We start from the raw sequence: 26,829 nt of genomic DNA, 5'->3' as shown, positions 1-26,829 counted from the left end.
TATGTACTGGGATTGGTTGTTCATGTAAAAAATTCAACGAGAACAAACATTTTGTGTGGTTATACTACATAGTGATTTATTATAACACATGCATTAAAACATTACACAATACAAAATAAATTAACAGTAATAACACACAATGATCTAAAGATATGTGTGTTTGTTCACAGAAAGGTTTTTCTAAGAATTAATGAAAGCAGTCAGTTCCTATGGCAGTATGTGTCCTTTTTTTAGAGTATTAGTTGGGGAAAATTCTCTCTGCATACTTTAGAGTGGTAAAGATTATGGCAGAGGAGTCCTGGATGCCATAGTAAGACCATTTGTAGACATCATGGCAGCCAGTGTTGTGGATTGGGTGAAGGGGGTGTGTGTTCAATTGTTAATCTAATGAAAAATTTATTATTTGGTGGATCTAATGAACTGTGCGTCTGATTGGTCCAGACCCTACATTGTTTTTTCCGAGCAACACAAAGGCAACAAAGAATGTCGGTTTGAAGAGTAATTTACGACAGCTTTAGATGTGGCTCATCCAATCAGAATCAAGGACCTTATCTGTTTTATACATTTTGGTTGAAATTCTTTCCGCACTGAGGGGATCTGTCAGCCTTCACTTTTGTGAATTTTAATGTGCCTGTTAAGATTTTCTTTTAGAGTGAAACTCTTTCCACATTGTTGGCAGATAAAAAGGCTCTCTCTATTGTGGATCTTTGTCAAGGTTTCCTTGTTGACTGAAACTGTTTCCACATTGACTGCATGTGTAAGGCTTCTCTCCAGTGTGAATTCTCAGGTGGTCTCTAAGGTTTCCAGGATTACTGAAACTTCTTCCACACTAACGGCACATGAAAGACTTCTCTCTTGTGTGAATTCTCATGTGACTTTCAAGGTTTCCTTTGTGACTGAAACTCTTTCCACAATGTTGGCAGATGAAAGGCTTCTCTCCAGTGTGAACTTTCATGTGGACTTTAAGGTTTCCTTTGTGACTGAAACTCTTTCCACACTGTTGACAGATGAAACGCTTCTCTCCAGTGTGAATTTTCTTGTGGACTTTAAATTCTCCTTGTTCATTGAAACTCTTTCCACACTGTTGGCAGATGAAAGGCTTCTCTGTAATGTGAATTTTAATGTGCTTTTTAAGGTTTCCTTTGTGACTGAAACTCTTTCCACAATGTTGGCAGATGAAAGGCTTCTCTCTTGTGTGAATTTTAATGTGATCTTTAAGGTTTCCTTTGTGACTGAAACTCTTTCCACACTGTTGGCAGATGAAAGATTTCTCTCCTGTGTGAATTCTCATGTGGACTTTAAGGTTTGAATTTTGAATGAAACTCTTTCCACACTGTTGGCAGATGAAAGGCTTCTCTCCAGTGTGAATTCTCATGTGGACTTTAAGGTTTCTATTTTCACTGAAACTTTTTCCACACTGTTGACAGATGAAACGCATCTCTCCAGTGTGTATTTTCATGTGGTCTTTAAGGGTTCCTTTTCGAGTGAAACTCTTTCCACACTGTTGGCAGATGAAACGCCTCTCTCCGGTGTGAATTTTCTTGTGGACTTTAAATTCTCCTTGTTCATTGAAACTCTTTCCACACTGAAAGCAAGTGAAAAAACTCCTAGTTCTTGTCTTTTGAGCTCTTTTTTGTGTAGAAGTATTTTCTGACTCTAAGGAACAAAATGATTTTTTTCCAGTAATGAAAACATGAAGATTTTCAAACTGATCTTTCTCTTCAGTTTCATTCAGTGCTGTTGGGCCTAAGGTGGAAAAACAAAGAAATAAAAGTTAACCCCAGTTTAATGCCACAGAGCAGGTAACACCAGTCATGTAGATTTGTAATGCATGTATGCTAGATCTCATATCATGGTGTCCAAACCTGATCATAGTCTGGTGTCCTATAGCAGGGGTCCCCAACCTTTTATGTACCATGGACCGGTTTGATTCCCGTTTTTTTTTTTTTTTCACGGACGGCGGCGGGAGGGTGGGGGGTGGGGGGGGGATGTCATAAATTAATTCATTGTAGCCTGCCCTACCGTTTCCACCAGTGCTTAATTTGAGCTGGATTTTTAAAGATCCGGCATTAACACGTGACAGTGCGTGCTTTTATAGGAGACAGAGCAAGCGCGGGTTTATGTAGGAGATGTAATTGGAGGATGTGTTTTGGTCTACAAAAAGTGAAACTAAAAATAGCAGGCGTTGAGTTCACGTACCTCTGTAATTCGGCACAAATCCAAGTGTTTCCATATTCCCAATGTATTTGAATACTAAACTGTTATTTATAATGTAAACTATGCTTTGTATTGTACGTTCGTATTTCGATGGAAAAAAAAAATTCTCTTTTTTTGTTCCAAACTCTGTTCGTTATGGTAAAACCATGAAAAAGGCATATTTGGTGTAGTTTATTTAATCTAATTTGATTAAAATTATTTATGTTTTTTCTGCTGTTTTTGTATGCCTCATTTATTCATGTAAACGAACTAGTTCATGTAATTCGTTTGGAGTTCACTGTAATTTGTATTGTGGTCGCTAACAACTTCCTTGTTATTTTTTCCTAATAATAATAATAATAATAATAATAATGCTAAAATAAGTAAAGATGCAGAAATTGAAAGCATTTCATTTGGCTATATAGTGTGATTAATTGTGTGTTTTTCACGAGCGGGCCATCGGCGATGGACGATGGCATCGTCTATCGACCCAACCCTGTTGTGTATGGCTGTATGCATGCATTACTTGAAAAGAACAAGCTCCAGTTATGTATGAACAGTGAAGGTAACGAACTCTTAAACATGTGAAAAACGTGAACTTGAAGAAGTGAAAATTGAACAATATGAACTACGAACTATAAACATTGAACAACTTGAAGCTATCTTTCAAGTGTGAACAGGCTTAACAAAATATGGGAACTAAATATGGGAACTAATCGAATATTATCAGTGGGAGCCCTGTGCTTGTTTCCCTGCAACAAGAAGGTTCCATCTGGGTTGATGGAAGACAGTGACACCCTCAGTGTGTTTGAAATGTCCAGTCTATTGCGCAATTTTGTCTTAGTTGCAGTCATTGCCGAAAACCCGGACTCGCATAGGTACGTGGTGGCAAATGGTAGCAACGTTTTCAGCGCTTTTACGGCTATCTCGGGATATTCTGCTTTGGTTTTGATCCAAAACCCCGCCAGAGAGGTTTGCTCATACACACTCTTAAAACCACCGTCATTTGCAATTTCAATCAATTGATCTTCCTCCTGCGCTGACAAGTTAGGACTATTCGGGATATTGACAAATGGGTTGCGGACCCACTCACTCGTTTGCCGTGGATCTTTGGAGGATGGAAAGTAACGCTCAAACTCATTTGAAAGCGCAACAAGGTGATCGTGCACCAGCTGCGAGAGAAAGGGCCCTGCCGAAGTCTCTCCCAAAATCCCCACTACTGTTTGGAACATATCAAATACACCCCTGTCCACTCGTCGTCCCCACAAATCAAGCTTGGCTTTAAATGCAGCTACTCTATCTGCCAGTTTAAAGACAGTCGTCATTCTCCCCTGGAGTGACAGATTGAGGTAATTTAGCAATCCGAATATGTCACACAGGTAAGCGAGTTTTGACACCCAGTCCTCATCACTAAAATGTGCAGCCAACGGTGACTTTTTTTCTGTAAGAAATCTCTGCAGCGGCTCTCGCAACTCAAACACTCTGGCCAGTGACCTGCCCCTTGACAGCCATCTGACCTCTGTGTGTAAGAGAAGGCGTTTGTGCTCTGCATCCATTTCTTCACAGAGCTGCTCAAATAAGCGAGAGTTGAGTGCGTGTGCTTTAATGTGGTTGATTATTTTAACTACATCATTTAATACCCCATTCAACTCCGGCGACAATTTTTGGCTAGCCAGCATTTCCCTGTGAATGACACACTGTGTGGGCTTGCAGTCAGGTGCAACCTCTCTAACCCTTGCAGTGAAACCGGACAGCCGTCCGGTCATGGCTGCAGCCCCATCAGTGCATACGCCAATACAAAAAGACCAGTCTAATTTTCCAGACACATAACCATCCAAAGCCCGGAATAGTTCTGCAGCTGTGTTGTTCGTTGTAAGTGACAGCACACACAACAAATCCTCCTGAACATCCTCCTCAAATATGTACCGGACGAACACCAGCAGCAGTGCCTTATTTTCAACATCAGTTGACTCATCAACTTGGATAGCGTACCATGGTGACCCATTCACCCTCTCTAACAACTGTGCCTCAATATCCTCTGATATATCATCAATTCGTCTATGGACAGTGCTTGCATTTACACCAGGACCAATCAAGCCTACGGAATACTTCAATAGCCAAAATCAAAGTAGGCTACTTGAAGTCTAACACCGTGTCTATACCGGACAAATGACATTAGAACCTTATGCTGTCTAGACTGGATGCGGCGCAATACGGCAAATCAAATAAGCCCTGCGCAGCACTGAAGCCAATATGTAAAGTGTAAAGGCGGGACAGACAGACAGACGTAAGGGGAAAAAAAAGACCTTGCAAAATGCAAACATGCGTGCAATCAAACAACTGCATATATGCTTATGGCATGTAAAAACGTGACATTATTGCGAATTAAATTGAGTTTATTTAGTTTGCATGCATTTTCTTTTTTTAAACTCATGTTGTAGGCTACGGCCCGGTTACCGGGCCGTGGCCCGGTGGTTGGGGACCGCTGTCCTATAGAGTTTAAGCTGGCTGCTATACAATTTATTCAATCTAATAATAGTTTAGGAAACGAAGATAAAGACTGATCTCAATTATGATGTACCATTTTTACGATATAAGAAAGGCAAGGAAAATGGACAAACTCCCCACTCCACCATCAGATGAACAATTCATCACACAATAATTCTTTCTGAGGTTTTATTAAGGGGAAATGATGTTAGCCAATCATAAAAATTAGCTGTTACAACGAGTCCCAACCACGTTCCTGGAGGCCCCTAAACACTGCATGTTTTACATGTTTCTCCAATTAAGTGATTAATTAACTGGTTCAGGTGTGTTTGATCTGGGTCAGAGCTAAACTTTGAAGGATGGTAAATCTTTAGGAACAGGGTTGGGCAGCCCTGCACCAAGACCTAAAATGGGTGACAAATGGTCAGACAAAGGAGAGATGCAAAATATGCAGTGTTGGGGCCTCAAAGAACGTGGTTGGGAACCACTGGTCTGTTACAATGACCTTTTAAATGGAAAATGCCCAAAAACGTACTGTAAAAAAACACACTAGGGTTGTGCCGATAGACGATTGTATCGTGTATCGACGATAGTCAGAGATATCGCCAGTTGCTGATGCCTTTGACGATAGTAAGATGATTATTATAATTATGCGTCAAGAGGCACCTAACTTTAGGGATGCAGCGCGGAGAGCCAGTTCTAGGATGCCTCAGAAACTACACACAAGCATAGAGTAGCCGCGTCGCACCACAGATGTGTGCCTTTTAAATGGGTAATCATGAAGTGTACATAGTGTAGATCTAAGGTTAGATAGTCATTAGGATAACAGAGGTACTAAAATGTGGTTTAGGATGAATTAAATACGATATGAGTATCCGTCTGTATATAGTAGAAACATTCACCTCAGTAACATCTATATGCGTTAACTAGAATTACGATGCGATAAAAAGGCGCTAAACATGTGCACGTGAATTGCACGCGCATCGCTTCTCCACATTCTATATGAACTGAACTACAGCATGAACTGATGACAAAGATCAGACATACAGTGGTAACATTATCGCAATATGACGGGTATAGAAAGATACATTCATTTACATTCATGCACGCACATTTACTGCTCCCTGAAGATAGCAGAGAATGAAACCGAAAGTAACCTCTACGACAGAACTACAGTCAGCGCTCTGTACACGCACAACTGTGTCACAAATCACATGCACTACCCTAACAAAACGAATAAGGAATTTATTACATATTGACACATTTACATATTATTAAATAAATTACCACGATAGTATTGTGTATCGGCGATCTCAAAGGCTGACGATAGGACGATATGAAAATTGAGCATATCGCCCAACACTAAAACACACATAACATATCCTTTAAAAGAGAACAGGATATTTTTACACCAATTGAAAGTGAAGTGAGATGTGAAGTATGGTGAATTTGTGCTCTGGATTAAATCCATCCAAGTGTGCGCACACACCCGCGCGCGAACCTGGAGCACTGGGCAACTCATGCAGTTAAACTAACCTGGTTCAAGAAAGGTTAATGTGTCTAATCTGAGTCCTCTAACTCTGACCAACTGGAATGCATTGATATTTCTTACCACTGACTCTCTCCCACACAATTATTTAACTTTATTATCACTTTAAACATAAAAGTAGATAGAAAATGCAACTCAAATAATAAATAAAATGAATAAAAACCATTGACTACAGACAACTGTATTTAATGTTTTGTGCCCAAGATTTAATGATGTTACAGTTTTTTTTTACAGACGCTAGGACACATTTCTCAATACTTAGGTCACTTTTGCAAAACTCTTCACACAATTCTCCTAACCGACTTTCAGCTTGGCAAAGCAGTTCATTTCACATTCAAAATGCACTACAACTACCAAAACACTTTATTCAGGTCTCAGATAAACTCATTCTTCCAGAACACCAGCAAAGGTTGACAGCCGACAAACACACTTTGTCACCCACAAAACAAATCCTAAAAATCACTAACAACATGTAGCATTACACAGTGTTTTCTTGTGTAAAACAAGGACACATCGCTGTTTATAACTGCAATATATGTTGCTGGAATGAATCAGACATGATGCAGAATTCGTCAGTATTTTTATGCTGTTTATTTATTTTTATTAAGTAATTCCAAAATACAAGAATTTGTATACACACCATCCTGTAGGAATCCTGGTCGAGCAACGTACAAAACAGAAATGGCCATATTCCAAAGAAACAAAAGGACCCTCTTTCTCAGTCAAAATGCTGACACATGACCATCACATGATGATCACCAGACACTAATTGTATGGACCGCTTTTGTCGAGATCTGCGTCTTACGCATCCAGAGAGAAGAAAACGCTCTCTGTCTCAGAGCACCTAAGAAACAAACCTCCAGTCTTCTGAAATAAAGCTGGCATGGCACATGATGCGTCCAGCGTGACTCACATGGTTTTTCGGACTTCCTGTCCCCCTCTCCTCTGACATTCCAAAACACCCCATCTCTCAATAGAGATACGTACACTGCAAAGACAAACTATAAGAGACGATCAACTTATTAGTATTGCTATTAGAGCAACAGTATGTTCTCTTTTATATGCCTGCTGTGTTTTATGTGATGATTGGAGTTTAATCTATGCATTATATGCCTTTAGGAAAGGAAGTTGTCAAATGTATTAGCATGCAAGCGATATACTATTGTTTGATATGGGATGAATGATCTTGGCAATTGCAGTTTGTCTGAATGAACGAGAAAATTATATTTTGTTTTGACTTTATGCATTGAAATAGTTTATTGAAGTTAATAACAAAAGTTGCAGAGAAATCCATATCCTAATAAGTTACGTACCAGAAGGAATTACAGGACGGTGCTTTTCCATCTGTGCTCGACCACTCGACCAAGCACGCGACGGTGCCATCAAAACTCTACAGAACAAACTAAAATTTCGTGACTGCCAAACTCTTCAAAGTCTCGCAACTCTGATACAGAAGAGCTCCGAACGCATCAACCTGCGTAACCAGGCAACCGAAAGATCGGCTCCAGCAACCCAATCCTCAACTTCGAAGGATCTCCCAAAGACTTCATCGACCAGCAACCAACCAGAACTTTCGCTCAGACGAGCCCCCGGAACCCCCGTTCCCGGCACTAATGCAAGTAACAAGATCTCTCTTTACTTCGCTGAAACTGGTGCAAAATACTCCCTAAGTAGTTAAAAGCTAAGTCTCTGCTTTTGTGATTTTCTAAGGTTGCGATCTAAGAACTAGTTAAGATACTAGAACATTTGGGGTTCTCTTCAACTCAGTAATTTCTCATCCCCGGAACTGTATGAGTGTGAGTGTGAATGTGTGTGTGTGTGTGTGTGTGTGTGTGTGTGTTTATTTGTGTTTAGTAGATTAGCGTTGTGTCTTAGAGTAGTTCAATAAATCATTGTTTCATTAAAAGAAGTGTCTTGACTTTATGTTCACAAAAGTTCTATCTGTGTTTAGATCAAGCTACCTCAGCTTTAAAATTTCCTAACGTAATATTTTGGTTTATTTGTGATCTTGGCCAGGAACATAATATAAACCTTTTGAGTTAATACATTATGCTGAATTGACCACTTTGCTGGACGAATGGTTAAGAAGTGTAATCTATTAATTCTGAATCAATTTAATCAAGTTTCGAATCTTTCGATTCGATTCCTTATTTGAATCATTATAAATTTGAGCTAATTAATCCTTACAGATGGTGGAGAATTATAAGGCAAACACATCTAACTATTTGAACATAAAACAAGTCATTCTGTATGTGTATTTTGTTCTATTTTATCCGGAAGAAATAGACAAAAGACAGAGAAACAGTTTATTGTGTAACGTTACTGTATGCTTTATTGTGGCTGCCAGTCTGGAATGAATGAAAACATAACTTTGAGTTGTTGTGTAAAGAATTTAAACTGCAGTAAAGTTTTAGAAATTGAGACAAAGAAAAGGTGGAAAATAAGCGTGTTCCTTGTTTTTCCTCTCTGTCAAAAGGCCTTGCAGCTAGTGTTTTACACTGCGTGTTCCAGAGTGAAAACTTAAGCTGACTCCCGGTTTAAGATCTTTAGGCTCGCGACCTAATGCTCTTTTACCAAATATTCACTTAAAACTAACGTTAGTGAAGTTAAGACGTGGCGCTCAGCGCGAGCACCCACACGTTGCTTTATGGGAGAAATTTTGAGATCTTAAAATTGTGTGGCTGAGTCCATATGTGCTGTGGTGTTGTTTAAACAGACAAGCACAGAATTAAGGTCCGCCGAGACCTGTGAAATATGTTGTATTAATCGCAGTAAAGCTGTGGATAAATGTGCCTCACTCTAACGAGATGAGACAATAATCTAAATAGTGCTTATTTGCTTTGCAATTCCGAAATGTCCTGTCATTTCATGCATTGTATTTAAGACTGCTGAACCACACGCTGGTGGTTGCCATAGAAACGCTGTGACCCGGAAATCCTAACATACCTTTTCCGGGGCAGAGTTTCGTTGTGCAGGCGCCTGCTCATATTGTAAACAACAAGTGGTATAGCTAACCTAGCTAAAGCTAACGCGTGTGCATTGAAGCCTATGTAAAACCATTAGCCTTGAAAAATAGCAGTTAGCACGCAATCGGTTAGGGTGATCCATTGTGTTTGAACTCAGTGTGTGTAACGTTGTTTGGGTGACTCAATCACAAGCTTTGAACTTTAACGCTCATTCTGCAAACTTCTTTACTTCATATCTCTGTACACTATTCCTTGTATTTCTTCCCTCCTCCCATGTGACAGGAATATTGACAATTTTAAACTTAAATCTCTTTTTGATGCGATTGTAACAAACCATTAAAGCCCTATCATAAATCTCAAATTAAAACATTTTATTGTTTCGATTTAAGGCTCTCTCCTTTTTGACTGTTTGCATTGCCAGATTAAACTGTTACAAGCTTTATAATCAAATACTATTTTTAAGCTGATTAATTTGAATACTTTGATCAATCTTAATAAATAATCACATCTCCTTGCCACACCGCAATTTCTGTGATTGATTTAACATTGATTATTTGTAGTCAATTTTAAGGAGGCATCATTTTAATTTGGTCACCAACTTTCATTGCCAAGGTGATCATTTATGTTAAACATTTTTTTATTTGGAAATTTTAATCTCTAATTTAAACTTCTGATTCCAATTAAAATTTTTGATTTTAATTGAACATTTTAATTTTAAGTTTAATCATAATCACATTTCCCCTTTTCAGACGGCAATGATGAATAGAGAAATGATCATTTCCTTGACCAATTTTTAATGAAAACTTCTAAATTATAACCAGGAACAATCATTATTGATTTGAAAACGACTCCTTTTTACAATCAATAGTTGTTCCTTTTCCCATACCTCAATGGTTTGTGTTGATTCATTTGATTACAACTGCTGACTAAAACTTTAACAAAGCGTTAGTTTTAGTTCTCCCACAATCATTACTGAATTGAAACATCAATTTTAATTTGCAAACCAAGGCTTTAATTGTAATTGTAATAATCAAGTCTTGTCATATTCCCTGACTTGGGAGCGAAACCTCATTTCCAATTGGCTGTCTCTCTCCTCACTCTCTCTCTTTCACCTAGCTGTCCTCCTCTTGATTTGACTACTGCTGCTATTTCCTCGATTGTGCCTGTGAGAATCATAAAAGCAGAGAATTTTGGTTGTTTAAAAGACATTTAATCAATGTTCATACAACTTGAAAACGCCAATTAAACTTGTGCCTAACTCTCACTTTCCCCTCTCATCGTGGAACCCTACAGCCAAGGTCCCAACGAGTCCAGCGAGGACTGATAGGCGCCAGTCGTGAACCCGTTTCCAGAAACGCTCTGATTGGTGTACAGTGTCAATCCTACCAGTCGCAAAGCCAATACTGTCATTGTTATTGTATGTTCCCATACCCAGGAGGAGATTATAATAACAATCATAGTCCTGGCGTGTTGAAATTCCCGTTTCTGAGCACCGTATCTAGAAGCATACATCAAGTTAAAAAAAAAAAAACTTGACTGTACTCATTCTGGGGCCAGAAAGGTGTATTTCACTTTCCCTCTCTCTCCCAATCTCTCTCTTTCTACCTTCTTCCCAAAGTGTTCCTTTTGTTGTTGTCTCTTTTCTCTCTTCTCTTTAGAAAAAGGGGGAAGCAGCCGACGACTACGCCGTTCTTTGCTGTGGGTGTTCGTTCCTCTTTCCTCTCTCTATTCTAGCTACAACACCCGTGGGTACCCCCTCGCCTCCTCCATAGCGACGCTAGCTGGAGGCGTGCACACCAGTGAACCACCTGTGAGGAGAACCACGCTCACCTCAACACAACACACCCAAAACCCACTTACACCCGACACCCCCGCACTTACACCACTGTTTTGGTTTTGTTTGTTTGTTTTGTTTGTTTGTTCTTCTTTCTACAGGTCTGTGTCAGTCAGTGGTCTGGTCTTTCCTCACGGCATCAAAACATGCCTCGCCCAACAGACCCCGTTGGTCACTGGGAAGACTTGGAAATCTGGCTAAGCGCCGTGTCGGACAGCCTCCTACCCAAAGCCGCCGAAGCTGTCAAACACCAGACACAAGACCAACTGGACAACAACATAACAGGCATCATGAAACATGATCCAGGTCAGAGCTACGGACACAAAGAGCTAGCAAAGATCACTGGCTCCCTGAGTCACACCCTCATCGCCTCCCTCAAACGGAGCGACAGACAAGCCGCCTATCTCCAGCAGGAGCTGAAACGCGCACAGCGACGCATCGAGCAGCTAGAGCTGGAGGCTCAAGATCGACGGGAAGGGTCCAATGAGACGGATCCCAGAGCAACTGAGGAGATCGCTAGACTACAAGAAACTCTAGCAAACAACACACAAGAAATGGAGCAAGCAAAGTCCGCCCGCGCCGACCTCAGCGACAAGCTACAGTACGCAGAGCAGCTACTGGAAAAGGCAAGGCTGGACTTCAGAGACAAGAACAGCAGAATTAAAGCCCTCGAAACGCATCTGACCGAGGCAAGAACTGAGATAAGTTACCTCACTCAACAACTTGACGACATGAAAGAGGAATTGGACAGTGTCAAAAACGAACTCATACATGCTTATGAACTGCGCCCTGAGCCAACCAGGACGCGACGGGCCCCGCCCTCACCTCTGCCAAGCAGGCCCGGGTCCCATGTTCCTGGAATGTCACGTGAGCAAAAGGGGGAGGAAGCGACTCAGAAACCCTCGCCAGCTCCCTCTGAAGAAACCTACCTCACACCCAAGCTACGAGAACTCCCCAAGGCCAGCCATAACCCATCACATGGCATGAACCTCAAAGACCTTGACAAGCTGGCCCGAAACATCAGCAAATTCACCCCGAGTGTGCCAGATGGTCAAGACGTCCACTCTTACTTGAATGATGTCGATTTTCACTTAGAAATGAGACCCAATGTTACTGACAAAGACAGACTTTATCTGCTGCGAACGACATCCAGCCCTGAAGTGCGGAGTTTCCTGGACCGACAGCCTTCTCACACAAAGAATGACTACCAATCGCTCCGCCAAGCCCTCATCAAGGAATTTGCAGTCCCAGAATCAGAGCAAGGACTGGTGGCCGCCCTGGAGACAAAACAGGGTCGTCATGAATCCTCCCAGGCATACTATAGCCGGCTTAGAGAAGCATACTTCGGAGCTCGCAATGAACCTGACATGGAGCAGGACATGAACTTTAAGACTCTCTTTCTGAGAAATCTCCATCCTGCGGTAAGCCACCACCTTGGCGTCCTTGCATGCCCACAAACAATGACGTCTCAACAGCTGCGAGACCTGGCGCACAAAGCCTACGGCAAGCAAAAGATGGCATCAGAAAAGGGCACCAAGTCTACTGCAGTTCTTGATTTTAACACACAATGTCAAGAAATGACCCTAGAGGGCGCCCAACACCAAGAAAGCTTCAAGCCACCTCCTAGAGAATGGAGACCATCCTCATTCAACAGAGAACGTGACTTTCACTTTGGCGCCCGACCTACACAAAGAAACGACCGCTGGGATGGACCACGCGGACGACAACACTCACCTGAACGCTACTGGGAAAAATCCTGGTACCACCCAAGACCTTGTGAGAATCAATGGGAGAGATCATGGAGTCGGCCAACCTCATCAGGAAGCTCAGGAAATGGCTCGTGGGAATCTAATGCAACCAGTCCAACAAATCGACGAAAGAACTTACAAAGATCCCACACTGATCAAGCTCAAGCTGAATCTACACATGAAGAAGAGACATTGCCGTGTTTTGATTCACAAGAACTGATGAAAATGATGATGCAAGAGTTCTTCAAACGCAAAAAGGAGGATAGGAAGTGGGAAAAGAAAGAGAAACCCACTGCGGCCTGACTAGCGGCCAGACAAGAAGGCAACGACCACCTGGTCCAACAAACCACACAGAACAGCACCTCTTTTCCTTACCCCAAGAACACTGTAACTGTCATAACTTCAGATGGACAAGAAAGCTTCTTTAAACATCCAGAGCAAGAGACAGAAACTGACTCAACACATGACACGTCAGATCACAGAAGCTTCCAACAAACACCTGCTGATATAACAACTCAATCACCTGAAAGTGCTGTCCTGGTCGTCTGCCACTCCTCTGAAGAACTCAGAATCAGTCCTGAACTCGTACCTATCTCATCTCAAACTCCAGCCCCTCAACTCCTAGGCGATCTCACCAAGAAAGGTACAACGAGAAAGTTTTACCTTCCCATCACCATCGAGGGTCATGTTAAAGTGGAAGCCCTTCTAGACACAGGAGCCGACATCACTCTAATGTCAACTGAACTCCTTGAGAAAATTCAAAGAACGATAACTGATGGAACTTTCAAACTCCAAAAGTGCGAACTGAACCTGCAAGCATACTCAAACATGGGCCTACAGCTGAAACATGTGGCCCCAATTCACCTAACAGTGGGACCGATGAATCTCATCCACCCAGTCTACATCTCACCTCTAAACAACTATCCGCTCCTCATAGGAAAATATCTGCTAAATCGCTTCAAACCCTTGATAGACTTTAAGCACCTGAAGTTGTGGACGCAAGTCCGTGAGCCACTGCCCTTCCAGTCAGTAGTCCCCAATGAGTCGCAGTGTCAAGCCACAGACGTTGCCTTCAATTTACTTAGTGACAATGCAGTGTCAAAGTCAAGGCCAAGCTCAAGTTCAACGCCAAGCAGCAAAGAACAAGGCCCTTCCCTCTGCTCACTGCAAGCGTGGGACTCAGGTCCCCCTCAACTCAGAACTGCCATAAATGTCCAAGACACTTTAGTATCTGTCGCAGTGCTAGCCCCTGGGCAGGAAAACTCAGCCGGCAGCCTGAATCTCTTCAAAGCAACGAAGCACAGACACCAAAGCCTACCAAAGGACACCAGACTCAAGAAAGCAGATCACCAAGGACTTAAAGAAATTCTACATGAGTACAGAGACTCTTTTGCAAAGGACGTCCCGGACTGTGGCCCAATGAAACTGATACCCACAGCGTAAGTCCACGACTGCCCAGACAATCACCAGGGCAATCTGAAAGCGGGCGTGGTCCGGCTCAACAGCGACCCTTGCCCATCACAACCATTCAATACATTTCATGCCCTCCCACCCATCCCGATGGCTACAGCTCTTACCCGCCACCAACATACCACTGGTATGCAACACCCCTCCTCCTCCCACATCAGCAGACCTACCCATTTCTGCTCACATCTTCTAACTTTACTCTCCTACGAGCTCTACACTCGACTAATCCACTTCTTCAGACCTCCGCACCCTCCAATCCATCAAGAACATGCTGCATCTGCTAACTGATGCCCTCACATATGTCTCTGAGCCCCTAACTGCGCCAAAGCTTGTAGTCCTTCAGAGCCAAAGGGGGATGAGGCTTAGGCATGCATACGATGCACCATGCGCAGTGCACTGTGGTGCCAAAACCACCTACTACCCATTCAAACAGGTGGCACAGTAGCCTGGCATACAACAAGATGTGGCAGATTACATAGAAGGATGCCTGATGTGTTGCCAGCTTCAACCAAGAAACCCAAGCCACCGAGCATAACTCAAAATTGAAAGAAACGATGCAGGAAATATAGAGACATGTGGATGTAAAGCCCCATGCTAGCTACCTCCTTCGCACAAGGAACTCGGTGTCGGAAACAAAGGGTGGTATTACGGTTTCGCCATCCTTGGCAGAACACTCCCTATCGCCTGTCAGAGAAAGTCCTTACCCCACTGAAAGGAATCCCACAAGCTCTCGCCTGTCACTGACCGAAACAGAATCGGACAAGGGCGCAGCGAGCCAGTCCTTCGATGGATTCACCAAAAGCAGATAAAGAGACATTGGGGTTCCAACTAACAGCAAAAGGGGGAAGACCAAACCCACTGACACAGACCGACAATTCATGACTATGCCTCACACTAACATGATTTCTATCCTTCTAGGTAAACACACAGCTAACTTCCTAAACACAACACAAATCACCTAAACATTCTCCTCTGCCGCACTGCTAGGACCAACCTCCACCCAGCAGAGAGGAGCTGTTCCACACATGTGACACTTGTCCTTACTGTCTAACCTCATTCAGTGTCATTGTGTCTCTTTGTGTTTTCCTTTCTCTCTCTTTCCCTATGTGTCCCTTCCTTCTTGCCCTTATCAGAAACTTACCTAACTTTTCTTTTAAGTCTAGGCCCCCTGAAGATGGGATTGACTCAGTACACCATATTATTTGCAAATCATTGCCAGAAACGTTAACATATTAGGCGACCCCGCCAAACCATGACCGTCGTGGCTAACTGTCCCGTTGTTATTTTCTATCTCCAGGTAGATGTTATGATTCGCCGCCCTGTTTTTCTGCGTAATCAGGATTACCAATAGCTAACCGCAAAGTCTACCTCTAAAGGTGTATGGCCGATTCGACCCTATGATGTTTTCCAGAACAAACTACACCCTATCAGCCCCCAAAACTCTTGGGCCGACACCCGTCAGACACGGGAAGTCCTTGCCCACGCGCAGGCAGATGTGAACCACATGCTGCGCTAATTACAGAAAATGATCGTAACCCAGGCTGAATTAAGCGGGTACAACCGGCGTCCCAAACGATTATTGGGCGCCCTGCTGGGGCTGGTGCGGCTGTAGGCACTCTGTTTAACATTCTAAACCTAGCCACCTTAAAACGACATGTGAACAAACTCCAAGCTGAATTACGATTTAGCAACGTCATAAATCTTAACGAACGGTTCACAGTCATACCAAAACGGTTACGCTCAAACGCAACGCCTAGTTACTCCCATGGCCCATGCGCTACGAGAAAGAGACTCCTTAATGGATAGCCCGCTTTGAATACGATCCCATGCACTGTCTGACGTAGCACCTGATCGAGCACACGTCTACACCGCCTCGTTGAACTCCCGATACTCCGGTCAATCAAGACCGCCAAATTAACAATAATTCTAACCGATGCGGCTCTACGTTATTGCAAGTGCCTCTAACTGTACCAGGCCAAATAACTAAATCCCTGCACCAGAATTCAGCTAGTGATGGAGATGTTGTTTGTGTCTTGTGTGCGCCTTGTTCTCTCTCTCTCTGCCTCTTGTTCCAGTGCCTGCCGATGTTCACACCAGAAACATCGCCAGCCAAAAGGGGGATGTGTAGGAATCCTGGTCGAGCAACGTACAAAACAGAAATGGCCATATTCCAAAGAAACAAAAGGACCCTCTTTCTCAGTCAAAATGCTGACACATGACCATCACATGATGATCACCAGACACTAATTGTATGGACCGCTTTTGTCGAGATCTGCGTCTTACGCATCCAGAGAGAAGAAAACGCTCTCTGTCTCAGAGCACCTAAGAAACAAACCTCCAGTCTTCTGAAATAAAGCTGGCATGGCACATGATGCGTCCAGCGTGACTCACATGGTTTTTCGGACTTCCTGTCCCCCTCTCCTCTGACATTCCAAAACACCCCGTCTCTCAATAGAGATACGTACACTGCAAAGACAAACTATAAGAGACGATCAACTTATTAGTATTGCTATTAGAGCAACAGTATGTTCTCTTTTATATGCCTGCTGTGTTTTATGTGATGATTGGAGTTTAATCTATGCATTATATGCCTTTAGGAAAGGAAGTTGTCAAATGTATTAGCATGCAAGCGATATACTATTGTTTGATATGGGATGAATGATCTTGGCAATTGCAGTTTGTCTGAATGAACGAGAAAATTATATTTTGTTTTGACTTTATGCATTGAAATAGTTTATTGAAGTTAATAACAAAAGTTGCAGAGAAATCCATATCCTAATAAGTTACGTACCAGAAGGAATTACAGGACGGAAAGGGGGTGGCGTGACCCGCCCCTTCAGCAATGCCCTAGCGGCCCGTTTAAAACTTCATGTTCCTAACAGAACGAGGCGAACTCAGCAAGAACTCAGCGAACTCAGAGCTCCCAGCTCTCGCCTCACGCCTTTCGCCTCTTGTGGTTAGAGTGCTTTTCCATCTGTGCTCGACCACTCGACCAAGCACGCGACGGTGCCATCAAAACTCTACAGAACAAACTAAAATTTCGTGACTGCCAAACTCTTCAAAGTCTCGCAACTCTGATACAGAAGAGCTCCGAACGCATCAACCTGCGTAACCAGGCAACCGAAAGATCGGCTCCAGCAACCCAATCCTCAACTTCGAAGGATCTCCCAAAGACTTCATCGACCAGCAACCAACCAGAACTTTCGCTCAGACGAGCCCCCGGAACCCCCGTTCCCGGCACTAATGCAAGTAACAAGATCTCTCTTTACTTCGCTGAAACTGGTGCAAAATACTCCCTAAGTAGTTAAAAGCTAAGTCTCTGCTTTTGTGATTTTCTAAGGTTGCGATCTAAGAACTAGTTAAGATACTAGAACATTTGGGGTTCTCTTCAACTCAGTAATTTCTCATCCCCGGAACTGTATGAGTGTGAGTGTGAATGTGTGTGTGTGTGTGTGTGTGTGTGTGTGTGTGTGTGTGTGTGTGTGTGTGTGTGTGTGTGTGTGTGTGTGTGTGTGTGTGTTTATTTGTGTTTAGTAGATTAGCGTTGTGTCTTAGAGTAGTTCAATAAATCATTGTTTCATTAAAAGAAGTGTCTTGACTTTATGTTCACAAAAGTTCTATCTGTGTTTAGATCAAGCTACCTCAGCTTTAAAATTTCCTAACGTAATATTTTGGTTTATTTGTGATCTTGGCCAGGAACATAATATAAACCTTTTGAGTTAATACATTATGCTGAATTGACCACTTTGCTGGACGAATGGTTAAGAAGTGTAATCTATTAATTCTGAATCAATTTAATCAAGTTTCGAATCTTTCGATTCGATTCCTTATTTGAATCATTATAAATTTGAGCTAATTAAATCCTTACAATCCACTGATACAGATACAATAGTAATGCTAATCTACTCGCATTTTTAGATCTGAAATATGTTTCAATAAAAGATTGCTGTTGAATTTTGCTGTCTTATTCAGTTTTGCATGATGTTATTGTTTTGAACATAAGTTTAACAGTTTGGAAAAAAAAGTATATAAGCATGTGCAAAATGTCCTGTACGTACAAAGAGTTTTGGCAGTTGTGTCTGAGTGAGAAAAGAATTAATGAAATTTGAGAGATGTAGTCATTGAATGCATTTTGTGCCAAAACAATGATAATTGATCCTCAGTTTAGCCCACATAGACTTCTGTTGTGATCACTGTGTGAAGAGTTTTGCAAAAGTGACCTAAGTATTGAGAAATGTGTCCTAGCGTCTGTAAAAAACTGCAATGATAATGATATTAAAATATTACAAATTTTTAAGGCACTAAATTAAAAATGAAAACAGCCTACATTTTAACTGGAAATACATTTACTCATTTGAGCTAGTAATTATTAGTCAGCTTACTTTTTTGTTTTCATTTACTGCTATTATAAAAATACACTTACATTAAGGATTATAATTGTACATGTGTCACATTTAATGTCCGCCAACAAATATTTTAGCAAAATGTCTACTTTTCCCAGAATTATTGAGCTAATATTATATTGTGCTCAGTCTGTTTAGCGTGCAGCAGCACTCGTTTACTTGTGTAAACTTTGTCCTCTCCTGACTAGAGATGCTCCGATCAGCATTTTTGGGGCCGATTACCGATCACCAAGATCATGATCTGCCGATCACTGCAGATCACAGAATAGCAGGGGAACGGGAATCTTTATATCTATAATCTAGCAGAGATTGCACCATTTGTAGAAATGAAACTAACTCTAAATTAACTATATTGGGAAAAAATAACTGTAGAAATAGGCTACAGTCAAGATCTTGAAGAAACACCAAGTTAGGGTTGTAGACGATAGTACAGTGCATCGATGATAGTTAGAGATATCGCCAGTTGCTGATGGCTTTGACGATAGCAAGACTCAAAAGGGAGTCTTTTCTGCTCAAAAAGGCATCTAACTTTAGCGATGCAGTGAAGAGAGTCGGTTCTAGGATGCTTCAGAAACTTGCCGTGGTATAAACACATGCATAGAGTGGACACATGCAAGAGATTTTATTCAGCATACAGTGTAGATAGATAAACTGATTATAACTGGAGTGTTTTTTAAAGTGCTCCTCGCACTAGACTAGGCTACACTAGTTAATGATGAAGTTTTTTGATAATGTAAATGTTCTTTGCTTGTTATTTGTAGCTGCTTTTTAAGATGATGCAAGGATTATATTATCCAGCATTGCACAGTCATTAGGATAAAGGTAGTAAAATGTGGTTTAGGCTGAATTAAACACGATATATCCGAATCCGTCTGTATATAGGAAACAAACATTCACCTCAGTAACATCTATATGTGTTCATTAGAATTACGATACGATAAAATGGCGCTAAACATACGCAGGTGAATTACACGCGCACCGTTTCTATTCTGTATGAACTGAACTACAACATTAACTGATGACAACAATCAGACATACAGCGGTAACATTATTGCAATATGACGGGTATAGAAAGATACATTCATTTACATTCAAGCACGCACAATTACCACTCACTGAAGATGGCAGAGAATGAAACCGAAAGTAAACTTAAACTTCTCTGCCAAAACTACAGTCACGTTCTGTACACGCACAACTTAGTCACATGCCCAATAATAAGACTACCCTTACAAAACGAATAAGGAATTTGGTACTCATGTTGCCACTGGTAAGCTCCGCTCTACTGTTGTTTAGCTGTGCGGCGTGCATGCACGCGTGAAAAAGTCGCGCGAGTAATTTACGTCAAATGATCTGCTTTTTTGATCAGCGCTTTTGGGGTTCACCGATCAAGCTATTTTTAGCCAATATCTGCTGATCATGATCGGTGGCCGATCAATCGGAGCATCACTACTCCTGACAGTAAACTTCATATGTTTGCATGACTTTCTAACATTTACAGATGAAGAATATGCCCTGAGGAAAACACAACATCTCAAATGTATTAAACAATATGTATTAAACCGACATTAAGGACTGCTTAAAAACAAGCGTGCACATCAAATTGCCTTCACTCACTGAACCAGGATCACATTAGTGAGATTGTATGATCTTAAATGGTCATTTAGGGAACCACTTTAACCCAGATTGATTTGTTATTTTATCTCAAGTCAGGTTTTGGACTTTAATCCCAGCTTTTCTTAAGAGTCTTTTTGAAACAGCCCCCAGAGCTTGACATAACATGATATAAATTGAGTTAAGGTTAGGAGACACTGCCAACTAAACCATAAGGGCAGTCACGGACGGTTGCAGAACGGTGGCTCTCCAGGACCGGAGTTCGTTCTCCTGCTCTAGAGTGAAGCTCAAAGACAGGAGCAGCCTAACAAGGAGGAAAAAAGCCTAAGAACCTGATATGACTGCGCACAGAGCTCACAGAGAAGAGACCTTAGCTTTCAAATCAAGAGAACAATGCTCCATCTGAGACTGGTAGCTTTATCAGGCATTACATGCAGACAAAATGAAAATGACATTGAAAATTTGAAAGCTGCAGATTCATTCACTGATGAAACACAGCTGTTTCTTGGAGACTCACACCAGTTCTGTTGTGGATTTTGTTGGATCTATTATTTCTTTGTTGTAAAATCTGATAATATTGTGTTTAAAATGTAGGCTACATTTAAAATGTAAAATCTTCACTTAATATTACCTTTTTGTTTAACTTAGAAAATCAACATTTGAAATAATTTGGATATTCAGAGAAAATTGCACTCTTGCTCATATTTTAAAGATGAAAAGCAGTAAGTCACACTGTATGTTTCTGTATTGAAGAGAGTTTCTTAAATCAATATCTATGTAGAGTCTGTCAACATTTGATCTTCATGCTATTAAGTAGGGGTCGACCGATATGTGTTTTTCAGGGCCGATGCCGATACCGATTATTACAGATCAAATGCACCGATAAACGATATTTTGAACCGATATGTGTCTACACATTTTCATTAGTTTTAATTTACAGTACAGTGCAAATGTAGGCATAAAAACATTAATTTATCTTTTAATAAAATAAGTTATTTTTTTACAAATGAGTTTACTAATAAAAAAAACATGGAAAACATCCGATCAGAATGCGTCCCCGACTGCCTCTTCTATTCTATGCGCCTTATATATGAAAACGGTTTTAATTTTCACACGAGTTTAAAATATTCTAACTCCAAAGAGTGAGTTTTTTTAGGCGACTGTTATTTTAGAATGTTTCGCATCACTGGTGAAGCGTCATGTGACACACCGCAGCCACAACAGCACTGTAAGACACATGGATCGCTTTTATGTCGTTTTTCCTTTTTTATTATTAATATTCGCAAGCATGCTCGCTATATTATGAAATATCTGATATTCCGATTTCGAAATATGTGCAAGTAAATGTATTTAAAAGTCCAAACACTTTTATAATGACCACGTTAGTTAATCTGTACCGGGTGATGGGCGCCGCCATGTTTGTTCGGGCTGAATCTGAGCTGTGGGATTTACAACATGCAAATTCATCCTCTCCTCCCGAAAGACATTAAATTAAGTCTCTGGTGAGCTGGGAGAAGAGGAGTGCGCACTTTATAGTTACCTACATAATCTGTATATGATATCAATGAAATATGTTGTCAGAATATATTTGTAGGATCATTATTGCCGCTTCCATAGACATCAGTGTGTATTTTACAAACTATAAATGTATGGTTTTGCTAGTACTTATTTTAGGTTTCAGACACTTAAATACACATAAGCATTATATGGTTGAAAACACTGAATAGTTGTGATAATATGACAAGCACTCAGCGCGTCCGATCTGGCTCAGAGCCAGCCAACGCGCCAAAACCGATTTGAATTCAGCAGCTGATGACGTGATGCGGCAAACGTTCGAATCACACCGGTGTGATCGTACGCATCAGGGACCAGCCAAGACAAATCACACGGGTGTGATCGTACGTGCTAAAGGGTTAAAATAGGCCATTCATTGAAGATGCGCCTTATAGTGCGGAAAATACGGTATATGACTGGATTCCGCGATTCCGTCCGTGTTTTCCGCATCCGGGAAATCAAGATAACATTGAGGGGTTTTTGCAACTTCACCGTAAAGGATTGTGAATTACTGAAACACAATCAACGTCTGCTGCTGACTTACCTTTGAGAGACAACTGATTACTGCCGCTCGCAGCTCCAGCAAGCGTTCTGTGTCTTCAGTGCCTTCAGCCTTCCAGTTGATTGGTCGGGCTCGCGACTCCCAACAAATCAGATGCGCGGTGGGCGGATACTGCTCTGGGGCACAGAGTGGTGAGCTCTGACAGGCTGCGTCGGAGCCAAAGAGCGCATTTCAAAATTAAATTATTTTGATCGGCAAATCGGTTTTGAAAATAACCGATTCCGATAATCGTAAAAAGGCTTAATATCGGCGCCAATAATCGGTCGACCCCTACTATTAAGTGCTACAAGTTTACTTTAAAGACACAATGAACAGCAGCATGATTTGCTAAAGCAGCACTCTGTGGGCGTTCAATCATACGTACGCTGCTGGTGTGAATGCAGTCAGGTTTCACAGCAAAAATGAGGTAACTTAATGTCACTTGACCATTTACTCCCATTTAACTGTTTTTATAATAAAAGTGAAATTTTGCTTGTCAGAAATACTTGCTTTAATGTTACTTTAAGTTGGGGCACTTTAAGCTCAGCACTTTGTTCACGTACCTCTCCATCAGTTTGAGAACCACTGGTTTATACTGTTCTCATGGTAAAATACAGAACCTTCTTTATAAATATGCCCTACTGCTCCACTCTGATGCTCCTGAACAGCGCTCATCTATTTATTTACTTAATTGTATTATTATTACTTGAATTATTTTCTTAATTTTTTTCTCTTTATCTATTTATTATATATATATTTTGTTCCTTCTTCTTTCCCCCTTTCCCCCCCTTATTCCCTCCTTTTTTATACATACAAGATATAGAAGTGTACAACTAATACATTACAATTAGGGGTGTAACGATATGCCTAGGTCACGATACGATACGTATCACGATATTTTGAACAAATTTAAATTAAAAAAAAAGATTTATTTTTTTAAAAAAATTCAACAGCTTTCTTAGTTTTCATACAAGGTCGCATTTTAAGGTTTAATAAAAACCTTCTGTATTAAAATGAACTGATAAGGTCTGTCTGTCACTGAATTTAAAAAAAAAAAATTAACATGATAGTGTTAAACTTGTCAAGATGTCAAATTCTTTAAACATGCTAGCGATGCAAGATTCTATGTGTGTGCGACGGGTCCTACCCGACGGGTGACCCGCTGAAACTGACGTAATGGTGGAATAATATTTATCTGTCAGGTGCAGTGCGGGTGACATGCACGGGTATTTGCTCTTTGGACTCAATCCGGTACACGCTGACGCTGCTCTCAAACGGTCCCGTTTTGTGTTCACGCTCTGTCTGAAGACCGTTTAAAAGCCCTTTCACATGGGACGCGTGAAGCGGTGGAATCTCTGCGCGGCTGCCGCTTTCTCTCATAGTGAAAGTGTTTTGCGGTCGAGCTGGTGTTCGCGACGCGGTCTCAGGGTAAACATATTGCAAACAACAAGGTCTCATTTTACATTACAAAAACAAAATAAATGAAACGTAATGAAAGTACTGTGTGTTATTTGCTATTTGTCATTTTATGGGACAATGACTAGCGTGGTTTTCATGTCGGACACAGTTTACTATGACATTTTACACACTGGATTTTTTTTCTTTATTAATAGCCTGCCTTTCTCTGTATTTTATGGATCACACAGCTCTGAAATGTTGCCGTATATTGCTGACTTAAATGAGGAGGGAGGGTCTGCAATCTCTGGGTTGGTTGCCATGTTTCCTCACGTTCTTCTTCAACTAGCTCAACTTTTGCAGGCAGGCGTCACATGATTGGAAAGGTAGTCACGGGGTATGTCGCGATTCTCCTTTATCACACCGCGACACAGGATCCTGGATCTGAGTGTCGCGATTTCGATTTCATATTGCGTATCATTACAGCCCTAATAGACCTTTCTCACAACTTCCGTATTTTACACCGGAAATACGTAATTGCTGTGTAAACCTATTTCCGCCCCGGTATGCCGGTAACCAGTTAAATAACAAAGATGGCGCAAACATCGAGCAAAAGTTGTTGTAGCGTACTGGGCTGTTCTTGTAATGCCCAAAAGCAGCCTTATTTATCTTTCCACTCCTTCCCTGCTAACGAAAATGGGTTCAAGCTATTCGAAAATAAAATGTTAACTGATGATGACAGCATTCGGCTAATGTTAATATTAGGCTATCGTCGCTAGCTGCTACTCACAAGATGTTCACTTAGACCAAAGGCAGACAGTGAATGTCATATTGTTTGTAACATCACGACTATATTGCTTTAATAAAGTTGTACATGTCCTCTATACTATCCATACATAACCTTATAACCCTAGTCCTGGGTCTAAGTGTACACACAAATTTGTTAGCCTGATTGCTCTCTAACGTTAGCTACGTTACTTACCTTGAAAGTTATGGATAAACGGGACGTTCTAAAACGCTTAACGTGGCTTAATGTATGTAAAAAACGACCAGGAAACCCCAAGTTTCTGTCAAACCTTACTTGGAACAAACACTACTACTATCAAAAGAACGAGCCCTTATTCCACAGATAAAGTGAATAATATCACGTTAAGCGTTTTCTCCCCCATAGAAGCCCATTATAAGGAAACAGCTTAACGTGGTTTAACTTACCTTAACAGAGACCAGGGAAGACCAAACTTCTGTTACATTTTACTTATAATAAATACTTGCTGCTGTCAAAAGAACAAGCTCTTATTCAGCATATAAAGTGATCGCCCCCCATATAAGTAAAATTTTAAGCCACGTTAAGCTTTTTTTTTGTATAATGGACTTCTATGGGGGGCGATCACTTTATATGCTGAATAAGAGCTCGTTCTTTTGAGAGCAGCAAGTGTTTATTATAAGTGAAATTTAACAGAAAATTGGTCTTCCCTGGTCGCTGTTGAGGTAAGTTAAACCACGTTAAGCAGTTTCCTTATAATGGGCTTCTATGGGGGAGAAAACGCTTAAAGGTTGTATCAGCGATTTCTAGCCTACTTGTGGACTTTCCTACTGGTGCAGGGATGTGAGGGAGGCGGAGCGAAAGTCCACAACACCAAACCCCTGACGCTGATTGGTTGGAACACTGTTTGTTTATGTGTGGAAAGGTTGGTAGTGCCGATTGTTTTTTTTAGCATATCTCGGACCCTAGGCTGACCAGAGAGACGCGTTTTTTTCACAGACAATTTATGGGGCAGGCAGCGAGCGGATCGTGATGAAAGGTCAGCTGAAATTGACACTTTATGTTTTAGGCTAGAAATCGCTGATACAACCTTTAACGTGATATTGATATTATTCACTTTATCTGTGGAATAAGGGTTTGTTCTTTTGATAGTAGCTAGTGTTTGTTACAAGTAAGGTTTGACAGAAATTTCCTGGTCGTTTTTTACGTACGTTAAGCCACGTTAAGCGATTTTCACGTTAAGCGTTTTAGAACGTCCCGGATAAACTTCATGGAAAAATGTATATCCTTTATCCAATTTGTTCCTCTTTGTGACGGAGTTTTCCTCCACGACTCTTATCAGGTCGGCAAAAGTTATCTTTGGCAAGAGTGAGGGAAGTTGTGTAGATTCTCTCCATTTTAATTTTAAATTACCTGGCTTTCTGCTGTGTTGACATTACACAGGAAGTCTGCATACCCTGCGATTGCGTATTTCCAGTTTCTGTGAGAAAGGTCTATTACAATCTTACACCTCACATAATTACAACTAAATGTAACTTGTTTGTGTTTTTGTTTTGGCTTTTTTTATTGTCAGACTTGCTTTATATTTACAGCACTGTTTGTAGACAGCACGCAGTCACCAAATACAATTACTCACATTTTCAAGGTTTGCTTTGTGCAAAATTATTTTCTTAGAGACTTTTGCATATTTACCCAAGTGCTAGAAAATCAATCGTTTTAAATTTAGAAGCAAATGTCGGATTTAATGTTACAGAAAAAATGTAAAAAACCAACCAACCTGTTTGTTCATCAGTATCTTCATGCTTGACTCTAAATATGTCTTCACTCTCCTCTTTAATAAACTCCATCTTTCTTTGTTCCTCAGTATCTTCTTGTTTCAATGTTTCTTCAATCTTAATGTCCTCACTCTCATCTTTAATAAACGCCATCTTCATAATAGTGTGTCACGTGGATCTCTGTTGATTCTCCAGGAGTTTTTCTGTGTGTTTGTACACTTTGTCCTGTTTAATGAGAATATTTAACAGAAAGTACAATCAAAGCAAACTCAATCTCTGGGTGTGTCTCAATCAGCTCCTAGTTCAGTAGTCAGTGCACTAGTAAGACAGAGAGTTAATAGACTTATATTTACATTTGTAAAGAAGACGAATTACCCATAAGGTTCATATTTAGGCCGGCTATTTTTGATTTAGATATGGTATTCAATTATTTGTACACCATATCTAATATACTACACTTTAATTAAATCATTCTCGGTTGTCATCCACGTTTGTGTTTGTTGTTGTCGTTTGTAGTCCGCGTGCCGCTGAATTGAATCA

General features: G+C 41.0%; 1 protein-coding gene across 1 annotated transcript; it reads right to left on the bottom strand.

The window, feature by feature from the left end:
* Positions 1 to 829: 829 nt before the first annotated feature.
* LOC141326026 (uncharacterized) lies at positions 830 to 26,508 on the bottom strand. Its single transcript, XM_073834736.1, has 2 exons — positions 26,292 to 26,508; positions 830 to 1,746 (listed from the first exon to the last, which is right to left on the bottom strand). Exons 1-2 carry the CDS (start codon positions 26,446 to 26,448, stop codon positions 830 to 832), a joined length of 1,074 nt encoding a protein of 357 aa, XP_073690837.1. The 5' UTR covers positions 26,449 to 26,508.
* Positions 26,509 to 26,829: the final 321 nt, after the last annotated feature.

This window comes from Garra rufa, chromosome 1 (genome assembly GCF_049309525.1).
Source record: "Garra rufa chromosome 1, GarRuf1.0, whole genome shotgun sequence".
NCBI classification, from domain to species: Eukaryota; Metazoa; Chordata; class Actinopteri; order Cypriniformes; family Cyprinidae; genus Garra; species Garra rufa.
Note: the sequence above shows the minus strand (reverse complement) of the source record. Positions and strands in the feature narration are given on the sequence as shown.